The sequence below is a fragment of the Canis lupus genome, chromosome 21 (assembly GCF_048164855.1).
Source record: "Canis lupus baileyi chromosome 21, mCanLup2.hap1, whole genome shotgun sequence".
Lineage (NCBI taxonomy): Eukaryota > Metazoa > Chordata > Mammalia > Carnivora > Canidae > Canis > Canis lupus.
In genome coordinates, this window is record NC_132858.1 from 56225974 (window position 1) to 56251611 (window position 25638).

Below are 25638 nucleotides of genomic sequence, written 5' to 3' on the forward strand. Positions count from 1 at the left end.
TCGGTTCCTAAGAGCCTCGCTCCTGCAGGCCTGGCCCCGCCCTCGAGGCCCCACGTCCCAGAGGCAGGGCCTCCAGCTTCCCCTCAGACGGCTCAGTCGCCGCCAGCCAGGGATGAGCCGGGGCTTCAGGGCAGCCGAGAGTGAGGACTCTGCCCCGCGCGGCACTCCCGAAGCATCTCTTGGGGCTTCTTCGTGTGGATCCACGTTATTACGGGTCGGAGGTCCCCTCGGCCCGGGAGGGAGGGAGAGTCGGACGGTCCCAATGCATCGGCCGCCCAGCGGCCCGGGCGCGTCACCCGCTGCTCCCTGGGCCCCACCCGGGTCACCAAGACGAGGCTATGGCTGGCCCACCCGGCGGCCGGCTCCCCGGGCTCCCCGCGCTCCCCACTGCCCTTGCTCGGAGCCCACGACGGGCTGGGGAACGTTCAAGAAGTGGCTCTCTGGGGAAAAAAGCTCTTATCGGTAGAATTTCTCCACCTCTGTGGTATACCCAGCGTCAGCACGGCCGCGTTCGGGCCCCACAGCGCTGGTAACAGCTGCGTACGGGGGCAGGACACCGACCACGTCAGGAGCCCACACGGCCACGCTGGTCAGCCGAGCATCTGCCTCCGGCTCGGCGATCTGGGATCGAATCCCGCGTCCGGGCCCTGCTCAGCAGGGAGCCTGCTCCTCCCTCTGCCCCTGCTCTTGCTCGTCCCCTCTCTCACTCTGATAAGTAAGTAAGATTAAAAAAAAAACACTACAGCAATTAGGAATTGTGCTGTTGAGGCTCAGGGGCCAGCGTGTGGGGTTCCGGAAACCCGACACCCTGCGCAGGAACGCCTGGGCCCGCCCCCAGGGACCCTGGCCAACGCCTCGGGGACGAGGGCCGCGGGCTAACAGTTCAGCTCAGACCCACCGGGCAGCTCCACACGGCCATTTGGGTTGAACGAGCTCCAGGGACCCACCCGCGGGGACGACAAACCTCGTAGTGGTCCAGCCCCCAGGCGGCCACCCGGAGGACAGGGACAAGGAGACGCCGCGTCCCGTCTTGCTTGCAGCTCAGAGCAGCGCACAGAACGTCCCTGGTCAGAGAAGGGTTATCTGCAGGGGAAACACAGGGACAGACAGGTCAGCCGGAAACATCCGGAAACCCCCGGAAACCCCCGGAAACGGAGTTACAGATTCATCGACATCCTGAGATCATCAAAACGCACATTCAGGGTAGGAAAGGGGAAGCCATGGCTTCGGAGTCGCAGACGTCTGGGTATTTTTAGGGGGTAAATGTTCAGAAACGGTGCACCTGCTCCCCCCACGGCCGGGCCCCCTTCCGCAGCCCTTTGGGCAGGTCCCGGTGCAGCGGGTGCGCCCGGGGCCGTCTCGGCGCCCTGACCGCCCTGGAGGGGCTGTGGGCAGCACCCTCTGCGACTCCCAAGGTGCCCCGGCTTGAGGGCGCGTTATCCCCACGGTCGGTCGGTGCGAGGCCCCCGGGACCCCCCAACCTCGCGGCCCAGCCCCAGGTCACGGGGCCCCTGCTCAGGGGACACGGCAGGTGATGGCGGCGACGTCTCACGGTGCGGAGCCCTGCCCCTGGGAAGCCGCCCTTGGCCGTTACCGAGGTCAGAACCGCTTCACCGAACTTCACGGCCAGGGCTCCATTCGCCCGGCACACACCGCACACCCGCTTCCTCCCAAATAGCCTAGAAGAAACATTTGAACGGGGACGCCCGGGGTTGAGCGTCTGCCTCCAGCCCAGGGCGTGACCCCGGGGTCCTGGAATCGAGTCCTGCATCGGGCTCCCCGCAGGGAGCCTGCTTCTCCCTCTGCCTGTGTCTCTGCCTCTCTCTCTCTCTCTCTCTCTCTCTCTGTGTCTCATGAATGAATAAATAAAATCTTTAAAAAAAAAAAAGAAAAGAAACATTGCAAACTAAAGGTAAGAGTAAAAGCTCCCGCCGGGCACCCATGCCTCCCAGCCCCACAGCCTTGCACATACTACGGGCTTAAGATAGTTTGTGACTTTCTGGAATGTTCTTCCTCCCAATGCTTTTTAACGGCTGATGTGACCAAAACCCTCCAAGCCTGTCTAGGAGTTAGTGGGAAGGTTTGGGGCTCAGGGCCGGGCCCCGACGAGCAGGTGCAGAGGCAGCGCGGCCGAGCTGCCCCCCGGCGCTGCAGCCCGGACAGGCCCGCGCTCACCCGAGATGACCTGAAAGGACCTCTGCTCAACGTCCCAGGAGAGGACGCTGACCCCCGCGGGTTTGCCGGCGCCGAGGGCCCGGGGGTGAGCGCACCGGCCCGGCAGCACCAGGGCCTCGACCCAGCAGTGGCCCCGGGTCGGCTCGGCCCCGTGCCCGGACTGCGCACGACGGTTCCACGGAGCAGCTCACGAAGCCCCTCGACTCAGAGACTCCGGCGCAGCCCCCAGGCCCGTCCCCAGGGCCCGAGGCTCCTGCTCAGCAAAGGCCGCCCTGCTGCACCCCCCCCCAGGCTGCTGTCCCCCTGGGTCCCCGAAGCGGCCAGCCCGGGAGCCGCCACCCGAGGGGACGCTCCTCGGGAGCCCGTGTTCCATCCCGGGAGACTCTCTGCTCCGTGAAGACGGCGGAGCCCGGGCCTTGGACACCACCTCTGCCCTCCCATACGGTGTCCACGGGACTCGCCCATCTCACGTGCACCGCAGGGAGTGGCCCAAGGACCCTGCTCGCTCCCCGTGCTCCCCCTGCAGCCCCTGCACAACCCACAGCCTTCCCCAGCACCAAGCCCGCCCCTCGGCGCCCCTAGCGGGCAACTGCACGCCCTGGGCAACCGCACAGGGCCTTTGCCCGGGGCTCGTCCCCCGTCGCTGCTCGCCCCAGCCGCACCTTCGCACCCAAAAGGCACCTGCTGAACAGTGGCGCCTTGCTCATCACCCAAAGTGAGAGGTGTTGTCAGGAGCAGCGAAAACTTTAAAATACTTTTTTTCTGGTTTTGCAGAAAGTCCAGTTGTGCTTCTTACATGATCACATTGTTTCTCCAAAATAATTAAAAAAAAAAAATTTAAACTCCCGGTGACCCTTGAACAACACGGACTTGAGCTGTGTGGGTCAGAGTTACACGTGGGTCTTGGCTGCACGAGGGGCCCGTACCCCGCTCCGTTCAAGGGCCTACAGGACACGCAGCGCGGGATGGACCCAAAGCCATGCTGTGCGGAAGCGACCACCCGAGAGCCGCATTTGCTTAGTTTCTCATTAATGTCGCTATTTCCCGGATTTTGAGCACACATCTCCCGACCGTAAAACCTGCAAAATGTGTCTCCTGAGTAACGTCCCCCAGAACACGGCAGCGTCTCCCTTTGGGACAAACGAATCCCCTGCTTTGAATGAGACACGACGGCGTGTTCAGGAGTTGCGTTACCCGAACCTGCAAGGGCGTCGGGCGCTCCGGTGAAGCACCACTGGCCGCGGCTCTAGGCCGGGTCCAGGTCCACCCGCGTTTTCCTGCTCTGAACTGACCAGCCGGGACGGGTGGGCGCGGCGGCCGGGCAGGGTCAGGCCGGGGGCGACTGCGGGCTGCCGTCAGGGCTGTCATGCACGCTCCCGGGCACGCCTGCCGCCCTGTGGCCCCCCGGCCCCCCACCTGCTGCGGCGCTCCTCCTGGCCCTGGACGCGTCGGATGCCCCGCTCTGGCTCTGCAGCCCCACTGGCCTCAGGGACCCTTCCCGCCGGCCACCCCAGCCTCCTCTGCTGGGGACGGCCCCCGACCACTGCGCTCCCAGGTCCTGGCAACCCGCTCCCACTCCCCAGGCTTCGATCTGGCAATTTGGCAAACCAGAAGGTCAAAGAGGCCCAGTCCCTCCGGTTCCGGGAGCCCGTCAGGCCACACGCCCCGTCCTCCAGCGACAGTTCTCAGAGGTTTCAAGTATTCGATCTGGAGCCCAGAAATGACGACTTTTCTGGTGGTGACACCAGATGGACACGCAAACTACGTGTATTTTGCAAAATACTACGGTATTTTGCACAGCAAGTCACGGCCTGAGCGCTCTTCCTTGTGTGTGATGTGCGGCAGGGACCCGGGCGCCCACCCCAGATCCTCACCCCGCCGAGCCGGTCCCACCCTCCTGCTGCAGGTGACAGGGACGCCGGGCCAGGATGTGCCGGAGTTCCCTTGAAATGAAATCACACGTTCAGAACTGACTGTGCGGCCAATGCAGTGGCAGGTCCGCCCCCTTAACAGCTGCGCCGCAGAACACGGCCCGGCTTCCCTGCAGGCCACTGAAGGCCACTACGTCGGACCCTGGCTGGTACTCTCTGAGAAGCACCAGGATGACTACGTGTCTACAGGTGGCCGGGTTCAAGGTCAACCGAGCATTCGGGACGCAGGAAAAAGATGCAATTTGCCGTTTACCCTTGCAGGCTCCCTTGCACCGAAAACACCCACGGCCTAAGTGTCCCGAGATAGTGAACGCTTGATACACAACAGAATCGCCAGCGTTTGCAACATCTCTAATCGGAAATAGAGATTTACTTTTAGGAAAAGGAAAAAATAAATCGACACGGGTGTGCAGCTGGAGACAGATAGCAGGGCCTCCGCCTGGATGCACTTGCGTGATCACAACGGGCCACCGGCTTGCCAGGGCGGCCACACTGCGGACGAGGGGACGCCGCTCCGGTCCCTGCACCCTGAGGCCTAGCAGCACTGAGGGCCGTGCGGCCCCGCTCGGGACGCGCCGCAGGGGAGCGGCGAGGGGCGTGCACAGGGGCATCACCCAAACAGCGGCGGTCCAGGCCCGGGCTCAGACCCACTGCGCACGCTGCACAAAGTCTAACAACCCGGTCACCCTGTCGGGCAGCTCACGTGTGCCCCACCTGCGTCAGGACGATTGCACGTGGGCTTGCAGCCGTGGGCTTGGCCTCCGGATCTCCGCAGATGAATCAGCTCACTTATGAGATAAATACAGGGTTCTGCGGGAGTGCAGACGCGTGCCCGATGCCACGGAGACAGAGCTGAGGGAGCCGCAGATCCCGCTCCCCGGGGAGGGAGGACGTGGCCATGGGGGGCTACAGAGGACGGGGACAGCATGGGGGTCTCTCCGCACACACGGGTGGAATGTGACTTCCGTGCCGGGAGCACAGGAGAGAAGACACGGTTGCTGCTCTCAAGGACCACTGACCCCTAAGGATGGAGGCGCAGGAGTAAGGGCAAGACAACCGCACGCGACAGCTTGCTTGGCGTGGCTACGGCAGACAGAGAGGGAGGCCTTCCTCCTGGAAGAGCGGCCCTCAGCCCCAGGCCACAGTCCCCGGCCGGCCCTCGGGTCGCGGAGACGAGGATGCATGGACCACGAGCAAAGACAGAGACCGAGAGGCCAGCTCAGGGGCAGAGACGGGGCTGCTCGCCCTGGCTGGGGACGGGCACAGAGACGAACGACCCTCGCCACACGCGCACCCACCTGCAATGATGATGAGCACACGTAGAGCCAGCGCCGTCGCCTTCTGCAGGGTCTCGACGGCTCCCGGGGGCTTCCGCAGCTGCTGGAAGACCTGACACACTGCCACACTGAGGGATAAAACAGACCGCGACCTCACACGGTGCTCGCGCCATCACTGCCGGGTGCGAGAACCGAAGTCCTACCCGCCCCACGTAGGCTCCAGGCACCCACGCAGCAGGGCCAACTCCGAGGACACACGGGGCCCCTGTTCTGCAAGCACGGACTCTGCCCGGGAGGCCAGACGCTCCTCTGACGAAAAGGGTCAGAAATTCAGATTTACCTCTTTTTTGTTTTTCTTGAACCCCAAATAGCTCTTGTCCCACTCAGAGATGAGCCAATACCCTTTCCAAAACCCGAAAGCATCCTCAGCATCCGACACAGCTGAGCAGATAAACCACACCATCCGTAAAGCCACTTGCAAAGGAATTTAACGAAGTCTGTCTGTTTATTCTCTTTTTCTTTTTCTTTTTTTTTTTTTTTTTTTTTTTGACACTGTGGGTCACATCTCCTGATGGAGAGCACAACTGCCCAAGGAAGTTTCCTGAAATTCCTTGGAAAGGAACATCCTTGGGCAACCCGGGTGCCTCAGCGGTTTAGCACCACCTGCAGCCCAGGGCATGATCCTGGGGACCCGGGATCGAGTCCCGTGTTGGGCTCCCTGCATGGAGCCTGCTTCTCCCTCTGCCTGTGTCTCTGCCTCTCATTCTCTCTCTGTGTCTCTATGAATAAATAAATAAAAAAATCTTTAAAAAAAATCTTAAAAAGCACAAAATGTCTACGTGGTTCTACGAGCCGATTGCAGGTTCGAGAGAGCGCGACGCTGTTCGATACTTTCGGAGGTAGAGCAGAATAACACAGAGTCCTCCGGGGACGCCAGGCACAGGGGGCAGTGGTTGCTCTAAACTTGGGAATGAACAAAATAAAGAGGTTTTATTTTTGGATATGATAAAAATATAGTTGAACTGGAGAATATTTGGTGGGGGCAGGAAATGGTTATTCCTGAATTGAGTTTTAGTGCCATAGAAGGACAGACATAACTATCATTTCTGGCCAAATCACCCATGACGGTGTGTAGAGCCCTATGCTAATCAGCAGCTGGTATTACATATTTTGGTAAATTGTGGGATTTTCGTTACTACATTTCAGTTGTGCCTACAAGATCACTGACCCGGAAGCAAGAGTGATGATTTCTTTTCAATGTACAAAGGCCATGTACCGTCTCGCTCAGTAGGTGTATTGTACTGCAAAAGACACCGAATTGCCCCAAATCTGGGCTTCTCAGCCTCCAAAATGAAGACTGTGGTGGGGACCAGCATTTCACAAACTAGAGCACGCTCACGGATCACCTGGGCATCTGGGTAGACCGCAGGCCCTCGGTGGGCAGGTTGGGGCATGCTGGGGACCTGCTCGCAGGTGAGCTGCCGGCCCCATGAGCTCACACTACAGAGCAAAGGGCTCCACCAGGCCTCAAACCCATGACCCCTGGGATTACCTATTCTGAACATTTTTTTGTCTTCCCCATTGAAGAAGCCAATGATAAAAAGAGTGAAAACAGAGAAGGAAAGCACTTTATGGCTAAGATATGGGGAACCCAGCCTTGTGACCTTAGTGGCCACACAGCCAGGTCACAACCAATTCGTTTCCAGTCGTGGGGCACAGTGTAAGCTCCGTCCCCAGAGAAATGGCAACATCAGATGGAAACTGGAGTTGGTGGAGTAGAGGGATTGCCGGGACCACCTCTGCTCACATGGAAATTCACAGCAGAGCCTAAAATCTGACGCCGTGTGGCCTGGGATCAGAGGCAACGCAGACGTGAAGCGAGAAGCTCTGAAAGCCAGCATGCAAATTTTGAAGCAGCGATAGTTCTTCCTGCCAGGAGACCCTTGTCCCACTGACTGAGGAAATCCTGCCAAGTTACCAAGGATGCTGCATTCAAACTGCAGCCCTTAGCGGCAGAACCAGCAGGGAATAGGTCAGGCTCTCTGGCCGAGGAGCAAGGGTCTGGTGGCACCTCCCATCTCCCTGTGGGACAATGAGAAAGGCAGGGACAGGCAGGGACCCTGGACCACCCAACTGTACAGTCACACACAGGAAGGATGGCGTGGACAGAGCCGCGTCTCAGAGACTCTGCACACCCAGGACACAAATCCTCCAGCCTCAGGCAGCAGAAGCTTCCAGAACGTGACCAGGGCTCCCCTGACCTGCCTCAGGGTTGAGGGTAGTGCTTGGAGGTGGATCAACCTAAGGAGAGAAAAAGCCAGGGCGCCTGGCTGGCTCAGTCAGTAGAGCCGGCGACTCTTGATCTCAGAACTGTAAATCTGAGCCCCATGTTGGGTGCAGAGATTACTTAAAAGTAAAATTTTTAAAGAGAAAAGAAGGTAAATAAATAAATAAATAAATAAATAAATAAATAAATAAATAAATAAAAATTAAAAAAAAAAAAGAGAGAGAGAGAAAAGAAGGCAAGAGCTGCCTGTCCCTTTCCAGGGATGGTGACAACTAAAAGCACAGTTTTCAGCCTTATATTCCTATTGGCCTATCAGAGAGTAGGACCTGTGGGAGCCCGAGTATATGAATGGAGACACTGGGTATGTACCTCACTCAGGACAAGTGAATACAGTAAGAAGAAGTTTTTACTTATGAAAATGGAATAGTGAAAAAATAAATTAATTAAAAAAAAGAAAAGAAAAGAAAATGGAATAGTGTCCTTTCAAACACTCTTGGGTAAATCCAAAACACGTTTGAATGCCAAATCACCAGGCAAGTCGTGAAGACGCTAGACTCAAGGCACCGGGTGTTGAAGGAAGCCCCAGTGGGCAACCAAGGTAAAGTCAAGAAGCCTTCCTAACCTGATTCCAGGCCATTCCTACATAGTCTTGTTTTACAGTTACTGCAAGGAGGGGGCGCAAAAAGGAGGTGAATCAGGTGTTTTATTACCTTTGATCCATCAGCGGGACGTCTTGCCAGTAGTCCACCAATTCAATTAATCCCTTCAGGTACTTCTCGAAACCTGACAACGGTTCGAGGAGGTAAGGAAAATCAGGCATCGGGACCGTCTCTTCTTTTCCCACTGTGATCTTCTCTCTGGTGGCTGCATTCATAAAACTCTCAAAAATGGGCTGGAACACAGTTCTCATGGAATTTATCCACTGAGAATCGTTGAGCGGAAGCTCTTCCCCCACGAATGCCATCCTCCTTAACAGGACCTGGACCGCTTCTTCGAGCTGTTGATGCGTTACATCCTGAATCAGAGAGAAGTTGGAAAACAAAGCTCCACTGGCATCATCTCTTCCACCGGAGGCCTCTCCAGCTGTCTCTATGGCTTTCAAAAGGTGGTCTGGATGCTGAGCAAATGTCAGCGACAGATTAAAAATACTCCAGTCGTCCTTCTCTAAGTCATTCCGAAGAGCTTCCAAGGTGCGACCAATCACTGTTCTCAAGTAAGTCCCGATTTCCGTGCTGTCTTGTGAGAACATTTCATTAAAAAACAGGATCACTTCCCGGGTTCTTTCCCATTTCGTATCTTGAGGGTAACTACGCGTGGGAAGTGGCTTCGGATGTAAGAAGTCTATCTGGTTGATGATATTATTTATGGGATCTAAGCAATCCAAAATTTCCTCCCATAGGTTAACAGAACCCATAGCAGATATTCGAGTCCCATTACTGAAAGCTGCCGTAAGATGCTCCATGGTTCCCAAGTGGCTTTTCACAGAAGTTAAAAATTCAACAATTTCTTTCAAAATATCAGAAAAGTCCTTGGACTGGTTCACATAGGAGAATGTGCTTGAGGAAGTGTTGACAACATCAGCGTCTTGTGAAATAGAAGGCTTGACGCCGATCATCCCAAAAGCCAAGTCAATAAATGGCGTCAACAAGTCATTTATATTTTCGGACGTGAAACGGTCTACATTCTGCAAAGCAGTTAATTCGTTCACAATATTTCGGACTCTTTGCTGCAAAATGGAATAGAGACTGTCGAAGAACTTCATAGTGTCACTGGTATTGGAGATGGAATGGGTTTCAGACATGGTGGCCATCTTCCTGGCAACTTTCTGGGCTCGCCCCACAAGTTCCACGGCGGAGGTCACTGAGGCTGCAAGATGGCTCATGTCAGCGATGTCCCTCACCAGCATGGTCAGGGTATCCGACATTTCCAAGAGGGGGCCTGGGGCACCACTCTCTCCACCAGCTCCTGAGATAACACCCAGCAATCTCTCAGTAATTTCTAACGTTGCTCTGTTTCTTAGAGGAAATGGATTATTTGCAAAGGGAAGCAAACCAGTTAGATTAGCAAGTATAACTCCTCGGAGCGTTGGACACGAGTCACGGAAGCCCTGGAGAGGAGAGGTTACAAGCTCGTCCATGAGACGTGCTAGCTCTCTGGAAGCTTCTCTCACGAGCCGAAGAGCTGATCTGAGATCATGACTTAGTTGGAGGAGATCCTCAGAGCTGTTCATGTGGAAGAGCAACCGACTCACGACCGCAAGGAACTCCGAATTATTTTCAGTCTTATTTTCCCCTGGGGTTTCCCTTAGAAGAGCATTAAATAAATCTCTCATGAACTTCGCTCCTCGACCTTTATCAAAATAAAATTCTCCATTGTCTAAAATAAATGAACTTTTGATTAGACGATTTAGAGTCTCCTTTAAACTCAAGAAAATGCTCATCAGACAGTCTTCTTTTGAGGTGGTAAGAAATTGATCCAGTGTCAGAATTTCTAGATATTTATCCTTTGGGACAAAACTGTAAATAAATATTTATTGAATTTCACGTTTAGTAGTGGGGAGATTAAAGCCTAGAGTCCTATCTTTGTTTCATAGTAGGAACACGGACAGATCACACTGGCTACAAGGTGACACGCTCACTCACATTCCAGATGAAAATTAGGATTTCAGAGCCAAATAATGAAAACGACGGAGGAATTTCACAGGTAATCCCATTATGATGCCTCACACCTAGCCACTTCAAAAGCCACATACTTTCAGTTTTAGAAAAGACAGGAAGATGAGATCAAGATAAGCTGCTTCTCGCTGCAAGAGGAACATCTTTCCGAATGTTCCAAGTCCCAGCAAATCGCTCAGACGGGGGGTGGCGCTGCGATGTGTCAGCGGGGCGGGGGGACAGCCCATTCCATGTCACTCCTGGAGGGTGAGAAGGTGGATTCCCTCACAAGAGTAGAGGAGGACAGGAAGCCAGTGGCCCTACCGCAGCATCAACACTAACCCAGGTGCTGCTGGGAAGTGATTCTGCAGGTGCGATTAAAACCTCTGATGAGTAAACTCTGACTTAGTGAAACAGTGTCCTGAGCGGACCCGACTCCATCAGTTAGAGGGCCTTCGGAGCGTGCCTAGAACCCCCCTGACCCAGCAACTGCTCTTCCCAATCACCACCCCCGAAAACCTTTTCCTGTGGGCAGTACGACCCCCCCCTTGGGATCCCACCTGCCTGTGAGCATGCCTTCCGACTCTGCACCTGCTTAGCCCGCGGCCAGAAAGGACAAGAGCCAGCTCCTTCCTTGAATTAAATCCTTGCTCTGACTGGGTGTTATTCTGTATGTTGGCAAATTGAACACCAATAAAAAATAAATTTATTATTAAATAAATAAATAAATCCTTGCTTTGCCTCTATTTCTGTGGTTGTGCCCTGACTGACACAGACATCACAGAACGAGCTGGGATATCCCTCCAACCTTTTCACTGGCAAGCTTCAAATAGAATGAAAAAATAATGTGACTATCAGTTTTAGAAGTATTTTTAAAGACTTTTTTTTTTTTTTTATTGAGAGAGAGAGAGAGCACGAGCAGAGGGAGAGGGAGAAGCAGGCTCCCCGTGGAGCAGGGAGCCCGACACGGGGCCCGATTCCAGGACGTTGGGATCATGACCTGAGCCAAAGGCAGATGCTTTACCAACTGAGCCACCCAGGTGCCCTCAGTTTGAGAATTTTAGATTAATTGGCATGAAAATATTTAAACCCCTCACTGGTGATGAGACAGTTACTACATCTATTCTAATTATGAGCATGTATATGCATACACATATATAAAAACTAATGCTTAAGTTCCACATAAAATAGAACTTCTATAACTATCTTCAGAACCCAAAAATGTAAGAAAGCATTAGTGATTAATGGCCAGGGGCTAGGTTTCCATAAGTGCTTACTACTTAGATGACAATCATCAAAATTATTTCGCTTTGGTATTTTAATAAAATGTCCATTAAAACATCCAAGGTGATAGGTATAAAAGTGCTGTTATTGGTATTTATATGCTTCAGGAAATAAAAGTCAACTGTAACATAGAATAACCTCATTTACTACACAAAAGTAGATGGGCGCCTGGCTGGCACAGTTGGTTAAGCATCCAACTATTGATTTCAGCTCAGATTGTGATCTCAGGGCTGTGAGATCGAGCCCCTTATTGACTCCATACTCCGTGCAAAGGAGTCTGCTTGAGATTCTCTCTCCCTCTCCTCCTCCCTCCCCCACTCAGCATTCTCTCTCCCTCTCTTTCTCCCTCTCAATAAGTAAACCTTCAAAACAAAAAAAAAGTGGGGCAACCGGAGTGGCTCAGCGGTTTAGCACCGCCTTTGGCCCAAGGCCTGATCCTAGAGACCTGGGATCGAGTCCCACATCGGGCTCCCGGCAGGGAGCCTGCTTCGCCCTCTGCCTGTGTCTCTGCCTCTTTCTCTGTTTCTCATGAAGAAAGAAAAGAAAAAAAAGAAAAAAGAAAGAAAAGAAAAGAAAAGAAAAGAAAGAAAAAAGAAAGAAAGAAAAGAAAAGAAAAGAAAAGAAAAGAAAAGAAAAGAAAAGAAAAGAAAAGAAAAGAAAAGAAAAAGAAACCCTTAAAAAAAAAAAGTAGACTCACCTCATCTCTGCAACAATGTCTTTGTGGAAGGCCTTTAGCAGAAGAGATATTTTGTCCTCAGAATTTTCCTCTAGTAAAACTGAGAAGAATGTTTTCAAAACCTGTTCCACGGAATCCACCATGCTTCTTGGAGGCAGGATTATTCTCTCACCGTTTTCTGACAGCGTCTGGTTCAAGGTGAGCTTGATGAAATTCATTATGTGAAGGTCAGTATCACTTGAATTTGAGGCTTCCTCTGGAGAACTCCCGGCTAATGTATTGATTGAGTTAATTAAGAAACTTTCAAAAAGGAGTGGAACAAGGGAGAAATTAGTTAGCTGCTCTTGGCTTAACAGTTGAGTAAGATGGGCAACATCAAAATTACCTTCCCTAGAGATGATTTTGAGTAAACCCAAAAAGGTAGCAATGTCTTTGATCAACAAAGCTAGATCATCAGGTGAACTCCCATTGGCCATAAGAAGAAATAATGTTTGAATCATTTCAGAGTCATCTTGGTTTGCCCCTTTATGAAGCCAGTTTTTTATGACCGACAGAAAATCTTCAGTGATTTCTGATGTCTTCAATGACGACCCCAGGCTTTCAAAAAAATGGGCGAGTTGCAAAGTTACGTTTTGAAGAGTCTCTGAATTAATCATCTGAATTTCTTTGATAATTTCAGAAAGCAGGGGTCTGTTAGGAAAGTCGTGGCTTAGATCTGTCATGATTTGTTCAAGCTCAAGCCTTAGTTTCTCAAAGTAAGAAGAGTTGTAAGCTGCTTCTCTTTTTTTAGTAAAACTTGATGATGCTTCTGAACTACTGCCCGTCAGGTTGACATCTAGAAATGTCATGAATGGAGGATCTAGGGAACGGGTACTATTTTCTGGTTGCTGATCCCCAGAAGGCAATTTCATGATCTTTTCCAAAATTAAGGAAATCTTATTTCGAACAGATGCCTCTGTGCCCTCACTAATGTTAAGGATCTTGTTTAAACTAGCTAGTTTATCAAGAAAGTTTTCATCTAACTGAATTTTTGTAAAGTTAACGTTTTTTAATTGTGCTATGATCTGCGAAGCAATTTGCTTTATGGGGCCACTGGGACAAAGTTCGGAGATACTGTCATTGCTTTGATTTTCAGAAGACGGGACATATGGCAACGCTTTATGCCAAAATTCTTGCATGGTTTTCACAAGCGATGTTTTAACATGGAAGACCTCAGAGAGCTCTAGAAGAATGGAATTCCAGTCCACTAGTTCACGAATTACACAGACCATCTTCCTAGAAATCTCCTCCTGCGAGCCTTCATCCGGACACTGCAAACCTACCGGGGGAGAGAGGTGGAGGTGGTTGAGCATACTGGCCACTTTACTATAAAAGGAAGACGATGTGAGCTCACGGGATTTACAGGCGTCTAACTTGAGGCTCGGCTGAAACCCAGAAGCTGTGTGATTCCAGCACCAAATCACAGGAAGGCAGGTTAAAGCCGCAGAAAGAATTTCCGGTTTCTCTGATATTAATTCAACTGTGTCCAAAAGAGTCTTTATCACGATAGCAAAGTCTTCCTTGGTGACACTGGAAATGCTTATGCCATGAAGGAGAGTGAAGTTGTAGACATCCTTGAGGACTTCGGTGAGGTTTTTGTCGACTCCCCTCTGCAGGAGTCTCACGGCATGAGGAAGCACATAGTATGTGTCTACCACAGCGTTGACATCATCCTTAGGGAACAAGCGTGAGAACTTCAGCAGATGATTGACATTCCAAGCACGTGAGCTGTCCACAAATTTTTCCACCAAGCCAACAAGCAAGTTGGCCCCCAGGCTGCGAGTACCTAACCTACTGACATTCTTCAAGAAATCTGTTAGGCTTTCACTCACTTGCTCAAGTTGGTTGACCAGCAGGTCTATGTCCATCTTCTTGAGAGTGCGCAGGAGAGAAGCTACCTTCTTGAAAACTTGAATGTCACCCGGATCTTGTGGGATCTTATGAAGAACTGAGGGCGTCAGGGAGTTGAACACATCTCTAATCAGTTGGATACCAAGACCTACAGCGTTCATGATTTCATGAGGAATTATTTGTGGTGGATTTTGGAGGTCATGAGAGAAGTTGAAGGCAAGGTAGCTGGCTAATTGATAAAACGAATTGCCCAAGCTGTTGACGTCCTTTTCTTTTGGACTGGTAGCAAATATATTTAAAAACTTTACAGACGTAGAAGAGGAGTCATTTTCTAGGATGTTACTGGAAATTTCTTTCATAAGTTTCTGAATTTCCTTCCCCAGAGCTACTAAATGCCGCCAAAGATCTGTAAACTGGCTAGGTATGTCATCTGACAGTTCTACGGGTCTTAGAATTAATTCAGTAAAACGTTTCCAGTTGGACTGAGATATAAAGTCAAAATCTCTTGTCAAGTTGTTGATAATCATCCTTACTTGGTTTGTGGAACCATTTAAAAGAGTTAGTAAGATCTCAAATTTGGGTACCTTTTCCTTTTCAAAGATTGCAGTGAGCATTGCATTCAGAAAGTCAGTTACATTTTTCAATACGATATTCACACAATTTATGTCTGACTTATTCCATGAGCAGGGAGATTCCTTTATATTTAGAATCCAAGTAACAAGGTTCAATGTAGAGTTAATTTTGTCTCCCACATCTCCGAAACTCCTCCAGTTACCCTGAGGAGAGCCTTGTGCAACACCGGAATTATACATCATGTACAGATGGTTCATGAGGTCTACCCAGGCAATGCATCCCTTCAGGCTGCTAATCGTGTCCTCGGAGGAAAATGTGGAATTTAGCACAGCCAGAATACGTAATGTCCTCTGTGATGTATTTACATGTAAAAAGCCATCTTCCAAAATAAACTCAGTAATGTTTTGGAAAATATTGGCACAGGACAATAAATCTTGGTCATGTGACACATTTTGAAGCAATAACATTGTTTCTCTGAGCTGGGTGAGGACACTTTCAAATTTCACTCCATAATCTGTGACATCATTTGACAGAAAGTGATTTATCAGTCGTACGTTTCTGTTGATGTATTCTGAGGTATTAGTGCTTAACTCCATGAAAACATCAAGCAGAGAATAGAAAAATTCTCTGCTTGCACTTGTGTTTAATGGAAATGTCTTTAGCTGATGCAGGGCAGTTTCCATGGTGAAAACGGATTTCCCTACTTGGCCAGGGCTAAGTGACTTTACCCAAACTAATGCATCACCTAATACTACCCAGAGATCTCTGAGGGTCAAAAAATCATCCCAATCATGAAAGCCATCAGCTTGAGTTACATTCTTAAACAAATCCAGTATGAGTCTGGCAGGGTGATGGGTGGGAAATATTCCCAGGCAGCTTTCAGAAATTTTCACATCACTTTCCAATTCATCCAGAAGCTGAGTGAGACCAACATGAAGAGGAATGAAAACATTCATGTCAAACTGTAATATCTGAGATAGGTTTCCCAAGATTTCAGTCCACATTTGAAGCCATGAGGCGGTACAGTGAACAGCCGTTAATTCATTGAACGTACTGCCATTTGCTGAGAGGTTTGAAAGAATTTGTGTCCATGGAAGGATAAATGAAGACCCTCTCTCTGTTGAGTAATCCACGGAAGAGATGTTCTTATTATCCAAAGCAAAGCATTCATCACCCGACAGGGCTTCTACTGATCCGTTGAAGAGCTGGCTCATGTATTGAAAGAAAGAAATACGGAAATCTTCATCTACCATGAGCAGCTGCTTGAGGCCTGTCAACGTGGCATGGATCACTTCCAGTTCTGGGCCCTCTGTAGACACCAGGGATTGAGCTTGAAGCTCCAAGTAGTTAAAACTTGAAAGCAACTGCTGACAATAAGATCCGTCAGAAAGTCCCTCCAGAACCCCTGTTGTCTCGTATAAAAATGCAAATGCTTTACTGATGTTTTGGAAATTAAATTGCTTTATGATATCCAAAATGTGTTTTGAGGTTTGTGCAAGAAAAGATAGCAAAGACTCTGTGCTCTGAATGCTCAAGAGTTTATAAATATGTTGGAAACACGAAGAATAAATCCGCAGAAGCAAAGCTGAATCTTTGTCGTGGAAGACATTTAGATATATCTGAGTCAAGATTGTATCAACTTCTCGTTTTTCAGGCTCAGAAAGGGCTGAGAAAAGTTCAGATGCATTCCTTATAGCATAGACTGTGTCCAGAGCTTTGGAGACTTGTCCCTGCTTCAGAAACCCGAATTCATAGAGACCACTTATCACAGTTTCACTTACATGTACAAAGTCCATTTCCACAGCTGGCGATTGAGGCCAGTCTGAATGGAACAACTGGGAAAAGTTAAGGCTCTTGCTAAGGACCCTCGCATCTTCCGGGACAGAAAAATTAAGAAGTGTAGACAAGGTTTCCAATTTCATTCTTTCTCCTTTTGAAATGCCATACATCCACAATTCCAGGAGCTTGGGATTAATTTCAAAAAGTACTAATTCCATAAATCTTAAAATATTGTTTGATTCCTTCTTTATCCAGAGATGTTCAAGAGTTTCTATTTTGTCAATCACTGCTTTGCCAAATTCCAAGAGTTTCTGACTATCAATAGCAGATGGGTCTCTCTTTAAACTTTGTAAACGATTTATCCACAAATGGCTCGTGTTCAGAAGAGTCTCAGTGAGGGATGGGGGGTCATGGAATTTGGGCATACTGGGTGAGTCAAAAGGATCAGGCAATAATTTCTCCAAAAATCCCACAAAAGATAAAAAATAGTCTATTTGCTCGTCCTCAAGGGGATGCAACTTCTTTTCCATCATAAGAAGTTCCTTTGTGGAATTCAAGACCCTACAATAGTAACGGAATTGTCTTAGTACCCAAAAATAAATAAATAAGTAAATTCAAGACAAATTCAACTTACTGAATTTTCAAAGTAATACACTTATCTACAGCAAAACATAATTGGACTATTTGCTACACAATATATTTTGCAACTGGAATTAAGTTAATTTGAACATCTGGAAGTGTTTTAGAAAACCACAATTCAGATGCTCAAAATCTGGGCAGCCCGGGGGGTTCAGCGGTTTAGTGCCACCAACTTCAGCCCAGGGTGTGATCCTGGAGACCTGGGATCAAGTCCTGGAGACCCAGGATCGAGTCCCCCTTCTGGCTCCCTGCATGGAGCCTGTTTCTCCCTCTGCCTGTGTCTCTCATGAATAAATAAACTCTTAAAAAAAAGAAAAAGATATAACTCAAAATCTGCTTCCTGCACCAAAAACAATAAATTTTATATTATTTTACTCCATGATTTCTTTTGTAAGATCGTTAAAGCTAAGTTTTCTGTGTATGTCAGAAGAATCTCAGGATTCGATTCCTGTTGTGTCTCCCAATGTCTTGGCTACAGAGGGAGTCCAATGGCAAAGTGTGTCAGAAACTACCCCCTATGATTTAAGGACAACTACTGGAATGGCCTGTTCTGGGAGATATTCCAGTGCTCCTTAAACAATGCAGTACTTCCCACCACTAGAAACTCATGATTGTAGGTCATGTACCTTCTCTCCGGGTGTCTACTTGTGAAATACAAAGAGTTCTCAGAGGAGCAACTCAGCAGTTATGATAAGTCCATACCCGTAATACAAGTCCACACCTGGAGAAGTCACTAACTCAGGAGCCACCAGCCCACTTTTTAAATCACTGGGGCTCTATGTGTTTCAGAGTTTAGAAAGACGACATAAAGGGCACATGGGTGCCTTGGTTGTCTGAGCATCTGACTCGTAATTTTAGCTCCTGTCATGATCTCAGAGTCATGAGATCGAGCCCCAAATGGGTCTCCGTGTAGAGCATGGAGTCTGCTTGAGAGTCTCTCTCCCTCTTCCCCGCCCCTCCTCCGCTTGTGCTCTCGACCTCTCTAAATAAAAATAAATAAAACCTTAAAAAAAAAAAAAAAAAGACATGGTGCATGCACCAGGCAGAGGAATAGGGAGAAGCAGACTCCCCGCTGAGCAGGGAGCCCGATGTGGGGCTCGATCTCATGACCTTGAGATCATGATCTGAGCCCAAGGCAGACACTTAACCAACTGAGCCACCCAGGCACCCCTCGGGGGCTCAGTCAGTTAAGAGTCCAGCTGTTGTTTTGTGCAGGTCCTGATTGCGGGGTCATGAGATGGAGGCCCACGTGGGGCTCCACACTCAGCGCAGAGTCTGCAGCAGACTCTCTCCCTCACCCTCTGCCGCTCCCCCCAGCATTCTCTCTCTCTCTCTCTCTCTCTCTTTCTCAAATAGATAAATATATCTTAAAATATACATGATAGCTAGGGCACCTGGCCAGGTTAGTTGGTAGAGCAGACAACTCTTGATCTCAGGGTTGTGAGTTCACGCCCCACATCGGATGTAGAGCTTACTTTAAAAGAATAAGTAAAATGAAAGGCTCATCCTTTTAAATAAATAAATTAATTAATTAATTAATAATAAATAAATAAACTATATACAATGTCCATAATTATACATAAAAATCTCCACCTCAGTGCACATGCCAAAATAGCAGAGCCTCATACAACCTGGCAGTGCTTGTTCCAAAGGTCATTTCTCTCCCCAAAATCTCTAGAACTACCAGAATCTTAAATCACTGATTCCCTGTCTAACGTAAGCAACTGGATGAGAGTATTATTCCAACATTCCATCTTCGGAGCAGGTATTATAAGTTACGCTTTGGAAAGAAAATCTTATTATTATCGTCTGTATTTCTCTTCAAAATCCATGGAAACATGAGTCATTACATTGTATGGAGCAAATATTATCAAACACCTAATAGGAAACGCCGCATCAACAGCCACATCAGGAGCTCACATTTTAAAGCAAGTGCTTATTGGGCCCCCGGGTGGTGCAGCATGTTAAGCGTCCCACTCTCGACTTTGGCTCCGGTCGTGATCTCAAGGTTGTGAGATCAAGCCCCTCATCAGGCTCTGAGAGGGACCTGGAGTCTGCTCAAGATTCTCTCTTCCTCTCCCTCTGCTCCTCCCCCCAACTCACACTCTCTCACGTTATCTCTAAAAAATAATAACTACACAAATAAATAAGTAAATAAAGTGTTTCTATAAGTAGGTTTTGTCTTTAGATAATAGTTAAATCGAAACCTGGAAATTAAATTCTGAAAACTCACCTAGAGATGGAAGCAGCTGGAGACTTGAGGAAGTTACTCAAAAATGTGAAATAATTATCCGTGATGACTTCCCAATCCATGTTTTCTCCATAACAAGGCGACTCCTCAGAGAAAGCTAAATGGAAAGGCATTTCATATATTGATTTTTAGTTGGACACAACAGTCAAATCTGCCAAAGTGAAAAACACTATAGTGGTTCGGTTAATCCTGGTTGAAAATAAAACAAAAGGTTTGAAATCCTTGAGAGTTGGCTTCCACTTCTGGCAAAGGTCAAATACCACTGGCCATCAAGCAGCATAGATGGTGATCCATAGAAAACAGAAAGTACAGAAGGTGAGACCCAGGATTTCTAGAAGTTTGGTCTTTTCTCATTTTAAACAAGCTGTTTCTGGGGCTCCAGGATGGCTCAGGCGGTTAAGCATCTGCCTTTGGCTCAGGTCATGATCCCGGGGTCCTGGGATTGAGCCCGGACTCAGGCTCCCTGCTCAGCTTCTCCCTCTCCCTCTGCCACTTCTGCTTATGCGTGTTCTCTCTCTCTCTCTAATAAAATCTTTTTAAAAATAGGAAAACAAAGTAGCAAGCACAAAAGGATAAATCATGTTTGAAAAAAATAATAAAATAATAATGTTTGGCATCAAAAATCACTGGGCAGGGGATCCCTGGGTGGCTCAGCAGTTTAGCGCCACCTTCAGCCAGGGCGTGACCCTGGAGTCCCGGGATCGAGTCCTCCGTCGGGCTCCCTGCATGGAGCCTGCTTTTCCCTCTGCCTGTGTCTCTGCCTCTCTCTCTCTGTCTCTCATGAATAAATAAATAAAATCTTTTAAAAAAAAATCACTGGGCATATAAAGAAGCAGAAAGATGTGACCCATGGTTAGGACAAAAACATAATCAATCAAAATAACCCAGAACAGTATGCCATTGGCACAAAAATAGACACATAGATCAAGGAAACAGAATAGAGACCTCAGAAAATAAGCCTGCACTTATAGGGTCAATTAATCTGCAACAAAGGAGACAAGAGCACACAATGGGTAAAAGACAGGCTCCTTAACAAGTGGAGTCGGGAGTACCGGCCGCCACATGCAGACGAGTGAACTGTCCACTTTCTTACACCATGCACAAGAATAACCTCAGAATACACCAAAGATCTAAATGTGAGACCTGAACCCGTAAAACTCCCGACAGAAAATCTAGGCAGTAAATTCTTGGACAGTGGTCTTAGCAATATTTTTTTTGGATCTGTCTCCTCACGGAAGGGCCACAAAATAAAACTATCAAGACTCCATCAAACTGAAACGCTTCTGCACAGCAAAGGAAACCCCATTAATAAAACAAAAAAGCAACCTACTGGACTGGAGAAGAGATTTACGGAGGATACTTCCAGTAAGGAGCCAATGCCCAAAATACATAAAGAACTCCTTCTACTCAACAACAAAAAAACAATCTGATTTAAAAATGGGCAGCTGACCCCGGCAGATATTTTTCCAAAGACAGACAGATGGTCAACAAGCAAGAAAAAACATGCTCCGCATCACTCATTATCAGGGAAATGCTAAAGAGGGGCCCCTGGGGGCTCAGCTGGTTAAGGGTCTGCCTTGGGCTCAGGTCACGATGCGGGGGCCTGGGATCCAGCCCCACGTCGGGCTCCCTGCTCAGGGGGGAGCCTGCCTCTCCCTCTCCCTCTCCCTCTGCCACTCCCCCGCCTGTGCTCTCTCGGTCTCCCTGTCAAATAAATACATAAAATCTTTAAAAATAAATGGAAGCCAAGTCAAGGGTTGAAGTGAAGACCGAATGAAAGAACTGAAACAAAACACAGTAAATGTTGTGATTGTCAATATTATTGAGACTTCCGAACCCAGACTTCTCACTGAAGGTCACTCTTTACAGCCAGTGTTTTTGGAAAAACCAGCAAAATAACGAAGCAAAGCTGCAGCGCAGGACAAGAACACAACAGGAGTGTCAGCCGTCAGCCCAGCCCTGACGGCTGCCAAGTGCAGAACTCGTGTGGCCTGCCGCAGGTGGAGAGACCCGACGAGGGGGGGTCTGACACCGACCTCCACAGCCGGGGGTCCCTGGCGGCCCCTAAAAGCACTAGTTGGGGTGTGGAGGGTCCTCAAAAAGTCCCCAAGAGAGCAGCCCTGCTGGGTATTCATCCAAAGGCCACGAGAGTAGATTCGAAGGGGCACCCGCCCCCCAGCGCTGCAGCAGCAGCAACAGCCAAATAGAGCAACAGCCCCGTGTCCCTGCTGAATGCTAAGGAGGTGGTGCAGGCACCCACTATGGAAGACACCAGCCATCGAAAGGAAGATCTTGCCACCACGACAACGTGGGCAGAACTGGAGCGTGTTCTGCTCAGCCAAGGAAGTCACCCAAAGGGGGACAAATACTGCAATTCGCCGCATACTAGGAGCAAAGGGAAGGGGAGGGAGACAGACCCTTCACTGTAGGGAAGGCCTGCTGGTTGGGGGGGGGGGAGCGGGGGATGGGGACAAATGAGCGCACCCGTCCTGATGACACCAGGCGATACAGGCAACTGCTGGATCGCCGTCTTGCACACCTGAGACTAGTATTAATTATCCTGTAGGTTAGCAAACTGGAATCTAACAAAAAACTGAAAACAACAACAACAAAAACCAAACGGCTGTTTGAGGAGGATGGACACGATTAGGGGGATGTGAGCACGGAGCAGGGACACAGCCTCCTGGCCCCACCGCACGAGGAGGCAGCAGGTGTTCCGAGGGGAAGCCGTGGTGTGCACGGCGCACGGACAACCAGGGCCAGCGTGGACCCCGGGGCGGGCCGGACCCAGGCCACCAGCCCTCCACCAGGTGCCACCCCGCCAGCATCTTCCCAGAAAAGGAGGCCTTTGGAACGAGAGAACACCCGCCTGTGGGTCGCGCAGTGGCAAACGCATCAAATTTGCATTTGAGAGGATTTTGGGGTTTGAGGACGCCATGGAAACAGGGGAGCTGCCCGGCCCGGGGTGCTGCCCCAGGAAGCAGGGTGAGCCGCACATCTGGGCCCCGGAGGGGCTGTTAGGAACGTGGCGTTGTCATCACGGTGGCAAGTGATACCTGGCGAGCCTGTGCTCCCAGCTCCCCTTTAGTCGTCTCTGAGGAGCAAGGGGGCCACGAATGGGGGACTAGTGCCCACATTCCCGTAGTGGAGGCCCCGACTCACCAGGTGGGTGGTTCGGGAGCCTTCCATGCACGTGCACATAGCAGACCAGTTCACAGGTCTTGCGGATGAGTCCCAGGAAGGCTCCCCGGTAGGCTGTTTCCTCCAGGGACAGCTGTACTTCCTCCAGGGTGTGAAATACCCTGCAACAGAGGAGTCCAGGGACAGCTGACGTCTCCTCGTGGTCCCCCAGAAGACACACCAGTACAGATTCATCCAAACGCAAACATACACGCGCGCCGGGCAGTCCACTCGGTCAGAAGTTGGAACCTTTGCGACAGTTTCCTCAATAGCTATCTGACTGCTTACGGATTCCCTCAGCCTGATTTGAAAAGTGAGGGGAAACCACTCGCAGAAACACACGGCACGTAAGACCCAGCAAATCAAGAGAATAGAAAAGCGGAAAATAGAAGGACACAATACGGAATCAACTGTGGAGTCCGGAACCTTGTGAAAGATGAAGTCAATGGTCAACCTTTAAAAGACTTGTTTATTGTTTTTTGTATTTTTATCTTTTTTTTTTTTTTAAAGATGTGCTTACTTATTAGAGATGGGGAGGGGGGCGCATGCACACGAGCAGGGGAGGGGCGGACGGAGAGTCTCACGTAGACGTCCCGCTCAGCACGGAGCCCAACATGGGGCTCGATCTCACGACCCTGAGGCCACGGCCTGCGCCAAAACCAGGAGTCAGGTGCTCAACCTGCTGAGCCACCCAGGCACCCCTAATTTTTTGTATTTTTAAATATTTTCCAATAGTACCAAGTAGGTCCGTCTTTTTTTTAGGTTAAAAAAAAAGGATCATACCTCCCCTCGAAACAGAATATACTAGAAATAGAGGATGCTACGTTGACCCCTATGGAGGGCAGCTAGCCCCCCCCCCCCCCCCCCCGGGTCTCAGCTATTCTGCTGCACGCGGGCTTACACTGCGGCGAGAAGCGGGTCCCGACAGTCCGCGGCAAGGTCACCGTCCCCGGGTGAGGCAGCAGTTCCCAGCAGGCGCAGGAGCCTCCGGCAGGAAAGGTCCACGGCCGCCAGCTGCGCCTCCACCTCCGGCCAGCCCAGAAGTCCTCCGGGTACTGACACTGGCATATCTGTGCGCCCGGTGATGACCTCTTGCAAAAGGTGACCCTTGACAGGAGAAGAGACGCGCTGTGACCCAGGGAGCCAGGCCGGGTGGCGCGGAGAGGCCCTCCCCGCCGTTCACTCCCCACGGGCTCCCTTGAACCGTGACAGAGACGTGGCTGGTGGGCCTCTGAGGAGCCCCAGGGCCCAGGGACCATCCTGGATCCGAAGCCCTAGCCCCGCACCGCGGCTCACCCGGGACAGGCAGGAGGGACTGCGTGCCCAGCGCCGCTGTGGCCGGACCCGTGTCCCCGGAGCTGTGCTGCAGGTACCCCGGGCTGGGCTGCGACACCGCGTCCAGCCACACCCAGAAGGTGCAGGTGCCCCGGGCAGCGCAGCCGACGGGGTGACAAACGGAACCGGTTGCAGGGAGGAAGAAATGGTAGCCGCTACTGGAATGTTCCGTGCTCGGTGGGAACGATCACCTTTCCTAACAAAGCACTCCCCACTGTTGAGCGCTCAGCAGGCGGCACGAGCAGGGAAGGCCGGCCGGCTGTGCCTCCACCCTGGCTGCCTGACACCTGGAGACACGGGCCGTCTTGACATTTGCAGCTGGAGCTGGAGAGGACGGGGAGCCAGGAAGCCAGGGGAGCACAGGGCCGCGTCGGAAATGTGGGGGCTCCCGGTCAAAGCTCGCTACTGTTGGGAGGTCTGGTGGGATGGGGGCCCGTGCCCTCCCGGTGTGGCCAACGCACAGGCCGCAGGGGCAGCTGGCACCGCACAGGGAGCCAACCCCTAAAACGAGCCCGGGGGCTTCCGCGGACGAGATCAGAGGCGGCTACTCACCGCATCCTCTGCTGACCTCAGGAGCTTGTTCAGGACGCTGGTCTCGTCGGAGAAGCCGCGGGGACACGGGAGGGCCGCCCTCCCGGACACGCTCGCGTGCAGGCGCCCCTGCCGGGACAGAGGGCACAGTGGTGACGCCCAGAGGGGCTGGCAGGGGCACAGCCCGCGTCAGCACCGATGCAAACTTCAATGTAAGACCAAGCTCTTGGAAAACGCGCCCGTTCCGCCAGCGCAGCCCACGGCGTGGGCCAAGCGAAGGGCCAGGAGCCTCCCGAGTGTTTCACCAAACCTGTCTGTTCACAGGCCGGGCCACGCTTTACCTGCTCCTGCTCCCGAAGCAGGGACTCCTCTCCCGGCTGCTCCTGTCCGCCCGGGCCGCCGCCGCTGGCCGCCGCCTCCAGGCACGCGAGGGCTCCTGGGGGGCCGCAGAGCGAGGCATCAGGGCTCCCCACGCAGGCTGCTCCCCGCCTGACCCCCACGCACGGCCGTGCACGGACACGGATGCAAAACCCCGCACCTGCGCCCCCCCACACCTGCCACCACACGCTTCATGAGCTTGCCCAGAGAGGGAATCAGAGAACGCGTGATGCGCTCTCACGCTGCTGAAGACCCGGAGGATGGCTTTCCAAGGGACCCCACGTGTGGCTCCTAGCAAGCGGTGCCAAGAACAGCGGCGAGCTCACCTTGCACGAAACGCAGCTTGTGCGCTATCGCGTTCCCGAGGGCCGGGGAAAGGGCGAGCGGCCTCCTCGGAGCCGGCCTTGGTGGCAGGTCTCGAAGAACGTCCTCCAGCTTCTGTAGGTGCAGCAACCTGAGGGCACAGGAAACAACAGTTTCAGATGCCGACTTATGAGTGGTGGGCGGACGCCCCGGCACGGGCGAATCAGCAGCAACCGAAGAGTCTGGAAGGTTCCAGAAGGATGCCCAGCCCGCAGCCCAGCTGCACCCCTGCAGCCGGGGCCGGGAGGGAGGGAAGCAGGCGGGCACTGCTGCAGCCCCGGAGCTCCCCAGCGGAGAGGTGCGGAGCCCACGCCCCGGAGGCCAGGCAGTCCGGGAGCCACCCCAGGAGCTGCAGCGACCTCCCCTCCCCAGAGGCTCTGTGTGGCCCCAGGAGGATGAGGAGGGAGGAGGGAGGGAGGGGGGAGGGAGGGGGCA

At 51.2% G+C, this 25638-nt stretch overlaps 1 protein-coding gene across 1 annotated transcript in view; it reads right to left on the bottom strand.

The window, feature by feature from the left end:
* ABCA13 (ATP binding cassette subfamily A member 13) overlaps positions 1 to 25638 on the bottom strand; it is a 188038-nt gene that overhangs the window by 160331 nt on the left and 2069 nt on the right. The window contains exons 3-12 of the mRNA XM_072791800.1: positions 25167 to 25294; positions 24804 to 24898; positions 24484 to 24591; positions 23498 to 23703; positions 22579 to 22718; positions 19399 to 19513; positions 12306 to 17087; positions 8381 to 10186; positions 5405 to 5511; positions 965 to 1083 (exon numbers count right to left, since the gene is read on the bottom strand). Of these exons, the coding sequence (XP_072647901.1) occupies positions 965 to 1083; positions 5405 to 5511; positions 8381 to 10186; positions 12306 to 17087; positions 19399 to 19513; positions 22579 to 22718; positions 23498 to 23703; positions 24484 to 24591; positions 24804 to 24898; positions 25167 to 25294 (7606 nt within the window). The remainder of the gene's footprint in view (positions 1 to 964; positions 1084 to 5404; positions 5512 to 8380; positions 10187 to 12305; positions 17088 to 19398; positions 19514 to 22578; positions 22719 to 23497; positions 23704 to 24483; positions 24592 to 24803; positions 24899 to 25166; positions 25295 to 25638) is intronic.